This window comes from Rattus rattus, chromosome 11 (assembly GCF_011064425.1).
Source record: "Rattus rattus isolate New Zealand chromosome 11, Rrattus_CSIRO_v1, whole genome shotgun sequence".
In the NCBI taxonomy this organism is placed as follows: domain Eukaryota; kingdom Metazoa; phylum Chordata; class Mammalia; order Rodentia; family Muridae; genus Rattus; species Rattus rattus.
This window is the reverse complement of record NC_046164.1, coordinates 22,085,794-22,092,759: the sequence shown is the minus strand read 5'-3', so window position 1 is coordinate 22,092,759 and position 6,966 is coordinate 22,085,794. Positions and strand designations below refer to the sequence as shown.

At 44.1% G+C, this 6,966-nt stretch overlaps 1 protein-coding gene across 2 annotated transcripts in view; it reads left to right on the top strand.

Annotated features, from left to right (window-relative positions):
* Nucleotides 1–6,966, top strand: part of Tmem156 (transmembrane protein 156) — a 28,300-nt gene that overhangs the window by 7,244 nt on the left and 14,090 nt on the right. For both annotated transcript variants that reach the window (XM_032916462.1, XM_032916461.1), the window contains exons 2-3: nt 2,690–2,959; nt 5,982–6,239. In XM_032916462.1, the coding sequence (XP_032772353.1) occupies nt 2,690–2,959; nt 5,982–6,239 (528 nt within the window). The remainder of the gene's footprint in view (nt 1–2,689; nt 2,960–5,981; nt 6,240–6,966) is intronic.

The following is a 6,966-nucleotide window of genomic DNA, read 5'->3' as shown; positions in this document are numbered from 1 at the left end:
AAACTACATGTGAATTATTTGAGAAATACTTTTAAATACAGAGGGCTAGGACATGAGCATTTAAATTATTAACTGACAGTACAAATTACTAGTCATCAAATGCTTATGGAATTACTATTAAAATATAAACTCCACTAATTAAAAATGTTTTTAACATTAGTCACGAGTTTGGCTTCCCTTTGAGCCTGAGCCAAGGTGGAACTAAAAGTAACTGCTTTGAAAGTGGAGCTCTTGTCTCCTTGTGCTCTGTGGCACTTAGAGATCCTAAGCTACACTTCAGAGAAAGGTGAAGAAGTCTCGGAGAGGTAGGATTGACCACGTCACCTATTTCAGATCTAAAGAATAGCTGACAGTGTCTGAGTCACTGGAAGGTGTGTTATCTAGTCCTTAATTGGTCACACTGCTAAATGAGTATTCTCAATTGCACAATGACCTCAGATTTGTTCATATTGATTAAATCACAGGTAAGCCCTAGTCTAGGCAAAGGATGCACTTAAAATTTATTTATTTTTATTTTGTGTGCATTGGTGTTTTGCCTGCATGTATGTCTGTATGAGGGTTTAAGATCCTCTGGAACTGAAGTTACAGACAGTTGCTGTGTGGGTGCTGTATTAGCTTGGTCCCTGTGCATTTAAGTTTTTTTTTTTTTTTTAAATCTGGAACACAGGATCATATTTAAAAATTTGAAGGCCAGAAGAGGGCATTTGGTGCCCTGGAACTGGAATTACAGATGGTTGTGTAATTAATCACCAGTAGATGCTGACACTTGAACCTAGGTTCTTCAGAAGAGTAGCCAGTGCTCCTAACTGCTGAGTCTGCATTTTAAGCAATGCACTGTGGCTAGGCAGAAACACATGATAGGAAGGAACTGATCACCCATGGTTGGGAACAAGACTGTCAAGTCTCTTTGTGGTGGATTTGGTTTAACTCTGGTATTATGGTAATTGGGTTCCCAAGATTGAACCCAGATGAGATTTGGCCTGTATGACGAGGGTCCCTGCCCCCACTTGGCTCTGATTGGTAAATAAACTTGTTGGCAGCCAATACCTGGGCAGTGAGACAGAGGTGGGACTTTAGGATTTGAGGGCAAGAGGAACAGGAGAAGGGGGCAAGTTTTTTAGACTCACCATGGGCGCAGGTTGGGAAGGAATCCAGGCTTGAGAGCTGCAGAAGAGAGGGCATATCGATTATGTAAGAGACAGGGAAGAGCAGCCCCGTTGGATCTAGGGAAGCAAACATGGAATACAGATTTTAGAAAGTAATAACTCAGTAGTATCAGAGGGGAGGTGTTACCAAGGTGGGAGTTTGGAAGTGGCCTAGACATTGAGCTGTTTGAGGCATATTAAAATAGAAGGCGGTGTTTGCATGTCTTTCATTTGGGAACTTAGAACACTGAGGCAGGCAGCAAGGAACTCATGCCACACTGCTGGGTGATTAGAGTAGAGGATAACTTACTGCAACATCTTTTTCTACTTGTTCTCACTCTTTCCTTGTTCTCACTCTTTCTTTCCGGCGAGTCCGTTCCTTCATTAGAGCTTACTCTGTTGGGGATTCCAGTACAGGGAAGATCGGCTGAGACATCCAGCCTCGCGGACTGAACAGCTGCTGGATTCTCAGACTTGCCGTCAGTAAACAGACACTGTTGGTCTAGCTGGACTGCAGCATATAAGCTGCTCTAATAACATACATACATATACATATATGTATGCAAATTACATATTTTTCATTCACTGTATCAGTTTGTCTTTCTAGAGAACCCTGGCTGATACAGAGGGAGGTTTGACAGAGCTAGAAGAGTAGAAAACAGAGACGCAGAGGGGACAGTACTGTGACAGAGGAGACACTGGGGCATATAAGCCAAGGAACAAAGGCAGCTACCAGGAGTTAGGAGAGAATCAGGGAGAAGATGCTTCTAGATTCTCTTAAGCTTTATACACGTCAGGATTTCTGACTGTTGACATTAACATTGCACTTCTTGCCACCCAAACCAACAGTTTGTCTTATTCTGAACGGCCACGGTTGTGGTGCTCCTCTCTAGCAGACTCAGGAAGCAGACACAGGACTGCCGTCATGGATTGTGTTACCTTCTTTTCAGATCCATGCAGTTGACTATTTGATCATGGATAGAGTCAGGCAAACTTTAGATTTGTCTGTTATTTTTTCCCCAGGGGTTGGAGAGATGGCTCAGTGGTGAAGCATATTTACTGTTCTTGCATAGGACCCAAGTTCAGTTCCCAGTCCCCATGTCAGGCTACTCTAACTCTAATTCCAAGGGTTCCTATGCATTCTTCTGGCCTCCACAGATGTACGTGTGACATATCACACACACACACACACACACACACTCACACACACACACACACACACACACACACACACACACATGCAGCACATGCACACAGGCACACGAATCCTTTGAAAATTTCTAGAAGTGGGGATGGCAAAAATGCCAGTGTTTCTAATCCCTTCCCTACATGGATATTTGTTCTCTGAAAACTAGCATGGAATGTTGACACATTTAAAAAGAAATGCTTAAAGGGGGTAGATACTAATTCTTGTAAAAACATAGCCTTGTCATGGACTAGTCATCCTCTGCCTAGGAACAACGGAGAGCTTACTTTGTGTTTATTCAAATGTCAACAACTCAGAAGTCCATAGCTGAAGAGAGTTCTGTTTTGTTTCTCTGCAGAGAGAACACTCGAGCTCTCCTGTCTGGAAGTGTGTTTCCTACCTAATTCCACCTACCCACTTTCCTCCTTCAATTTTTCTTCTGTGGCTTTTCTGCAACCAGCAGAGGAAACACAGACTATTATGGGAATCCTTCCAAATCACTCCAGTTTCCAAAGCTTCGCTGAGATTTGCCAAGGCATCACAAGTGGATTGCCGATGTGCTCCTTGTGTTTGGTTTGTGAATCCAAAGGAGACGTGGATTTCACTTCTCAGGAACAAACATCAAAAGGTAAACACAAAAGAATAGACTGATATTTACCGAGTCTAAATTAAGTTGTTCTGGAGGGTGGAGGTGGGGGGAGCAAGCATTCCAGGGCTGGAGAGCTAGCTCAGTTGGTAAAGTGCTTTTTGCCTTACAATGTAAAGAATGGAGTTTGAACTCCAGGACCCACATGAAAACTGGGCACTGAGGCTGCAGGGATGGCTCAGCATCTCTTTCGGAGGACCAGCATCCCCACACAGACCAGCATCTACACAGAGCAGCTCAACCTGTTAGTCTAGTGCTACGGGATCTGATACATTCTTCTGACCTCTGCAAGCACTGGACTTGTGTGTACATACATGCACACAGATGCATAATAAATACCAAATAAATATTAAAGAAAAGAAAGGGCTGGCATGCCGGAGAGCCTGCTTGTAATAAAAGAAATGCCAAAGTGGTAGGCACTGACAGGCAGGTCTCTGGAAGCTCACGGGCCATACAGCATAGGCTGTGGTGGAGTTCTAGGTCAATGACAGACCCCGTCTCAAATAGAAGTCAAATGGTACCTGAGGAATGGCACCGAAGGTTGTCTCCCAACCTTCAAATACCTGTGCTTGCCTGAATATACTGTGCACCTCCAAAACATTCGGTTTTAATATCTAGTGACCCTGGAACACAGTGATGCGGCTTCTAATGAGTGATTTCACAGGGCCTTGTATTCTTCATGAATGTTAGTTTAACCTATTCAAGACAAAATACTCCTTCATGAAATCCATCAGAAGGCCAGTGTAATTCACATGTATTTGCTAGCTAAAAGGGTTAGCTGGGAATCCCTTTCAATTAGTGACTGTTTAAAATAAATTCTAAAAACAAACCAACAAAAAACACTTCTAAGTAAGGGCTTAGCAATCAGCCACTGGGTATGAGCTGTCTTTTGTCTGGCTCTCTGAAGGGCCTCTTGAGGGCCAGACCTATGCCTATATTTACCACCATATCCCGCCTCTGGATATCTGCCAGGAGGTGATCTTGTGGAGCAATTGGTGATTAGACTGTTCAGTTTCTGAGGAACTTATTTACTATGTCCCAAACCGACTGGGAAATCTCACGATCAGAACAAGGACTCCCCACTCTTAACAGTGTTTATCCATCCACTGCTCACCCTGACAGGAGTCAGGCCATTTCTGATTATCGTGCAAACTTGCATTTTTATGATGACAAGTGATGTTAACCATGTTTGCATACCCCCACTGGACTAGATCTTTTAACAGATGCAAAAGTCTGTCCATGTTCTGTGTGGGTTTGTTTGTTTTGAGACACGGTTTTCTTAGGCTTCCCAAGATGGGCTTGAACTCACAGTATCCAGCGACCCTCCTGCCCCAGCCTCTGGAGTAGCTGAGACAGCAGGCATTACCATTACACCTGACATTTGGCCATTTTAAAATCAGGTTGTCTGTTTTTCTCCTTCCTCCTCCTTCCTAGACGGGAATGCCTTGCCCATCCTGCATGTTCACTTTTATCAGTTATGCACTGTGAATCCTTCCTCTCATCCTGTGGGCTGCCTCTTCCTCTGTGGAAGGTTTCTTTTCTGTCGTCTTCCCACTTCCGTTTATCTAGGACTTCCTTGCAGCAAGGTAATCATAAAGTGGGCCTTTTCACAGTGATTCAAGTCTCTGTTCTTAGTGCCCCAAAGGACCAGGGGGAACTGCTTCACCTTTTCCTGCTCTGTGATCAATGCCACTCCCCCACCTTTCACTTGACTATCTTGAAACTAGGTCTGGGGTCTTAAAAAAAAATGACCTCAAAATCCAAAGTATTTCAGCAAGGCAAAAAGGTTTGCTTTTACTGAAGGGTGTGTAGCCTTGATCAAACAAGCAAGCATGGCCTCCAAGAGTCTCACCTGACTTTTATTTCTAACTTCAAGGGGTCCTGTACCTCGCTGGGAGTGGTGGGCTCTGACCTTCTGCTGCTGGCTGACTTGAAGCAGCAGCTGAGAACTCAGACAGAATGCAGTGCTGAGCCCATACCCTGATCTTGGAAAACTGCTGACTGGGGAGGAATTTTTTTCCAGGTCATAGCTTTACAAAGTTCTTTAAAGACAGAGCTAACTGTGTTTTGTTTAAATCTTTGATAGAAAAGACAATGTGTTTCATTTACATGGCCCCAAGTAGAGACCAGTCTAACTCTCCAGCACTCTGTGGGGAGGGAGTTAACCCCCCCCCCCTATTTGTGGGAAGTCGGTAAAGTTTTGGGATAGCTTGTGGTATGGAATGAAATGTATCCTCTCAAATTTTAATATGTCGGAGTATTAACCTTCAACACCCGAGGCTGTGACATTTGGAGCAAGACTGTGGTACATATAGTTTTCTTGAGATGAGATCACTGTCCTGGAACCTAGCCCAGTATGACTGATGTCCTTTTAAAAAGGAGAAATTTGGGCCAGGGAGGTGTTCATTCTTAAAGTGCTCACCAGGCAAGCACAGGACCCAAGTTACATCCCCAGAGCCAGAAGGGAAAGCCGTGTGTGTGACACACGTTATATAAAGGGGAAGTGGAAACAGAAGGAACCCAGGGGCCTGATGAGCAGCCGGTTAGCCAAGTAGCAAATAACAAAGGTTTCCTTCTGCCCCCTACAGGCACATGCAGGCACACACACCAGTTTACCTGTAGACACACTATGCCCATACACAGACACAGAGAAACACACATGTGGGAAAACCACGTGAGGATGAAGGAAGTGACTAAGACCGTGTTTCTGTAAGCCAAGGGAAGCCGATGATTTTCAAAAGTTACACATTGAATAGTTAGTTGTAGAAACTTCCCTTTCTATTTTGTTCTTTAGAAAAGAGGAGATTTCGGTCTTCGTTTTGTTGTGATTGGTTTTCTTGAGACAGGGTCTTGTAATGTAACCCTGGGTGGGGGCTGGTACCGTCCTTCGTCAGCATCCTGAGGATAACAGGCCTCACTACGCCCAGTGGTACTTATCTCTGAACTGTGTTTTCTTATTAGATAACGCCATTCTGCAAATAACCCGTTTTTAACCTCTCTGTAGGTCTTGTCATGAGGGGATCAAAGGAAGTGAAGGCAAGTGACTTTTACTCACCCTGTGAGTATTTTAATGTCACCGTCGCTCTCATAGCTGATCCTGTGAAGGAAGACACTACCTGTACTCCTGAAGCCCATCCTGGAGAAGCCATCGCTTTGGATGAAGACCCCGTCAGGGAAAAGTCTTTCAACCACACTTGTAGATTTATGAAAAACACAGACAATTGCACTCACATTTTCTTGCACCTAGAAATGGATGTAAAATGTAAGTCTGAAAGAAAATTAGAGGAAGAGGGAGAATTTTGGTATCTATACATAAAATTAAGAGAGAGCTGTGACGTTTGCCAGAAGTCAAGTAGCTGAGGAGTTTCGCTGCTGAGATAATGTAGCCGGAAAGAGCATTACTCTGTTTATCTGTTTGCTTTTCCTTCCCAAATGAGTTTTTCATGAGCCTCAGCCATGACTGGAGACAGAGGTGGTTATGTCTGGGTTGTGAGAAACGTGACCTGGGACACTAGAAAGAGTCTCTGTCCTAGGATAACTGAAGTTTGTCTGGTATCTGTGCTTGAGGAAGAGCTGACAAAGTCAAAGGTTCTCTTAAAAGGTGAATATCCATATATAATTAAAGCTGGCTTTTAGCCAACCCAACACATCCTCTCTCGGCGCTGACACAGACCCGGTGGGAGTAGTTTTCTGATGTAGTCCTGTTCGGATTAGGCCCTTGGAGGCGAGGGGTCACTGGTTGATTCTGAGGGGAAAGAAGGTCAGACATATCTAAGTTCTGTTCAAGGCTGACTAAGTTTCTAACTCCCTGTTCTGAACCCCACAGTTAATAGTTTTTACTAGGCACTGTGCCCCCACCTCACCCATAAAGTCGTATTATTAGAAAGAATTGTATGATGCAGCCATTCATCGAGTGCCCTCTGTATGTCGAGCAGAGTGCTGGGACGGGGGCCCATGGTCAGATGAACATAAAACTAGAGAAAGGAATC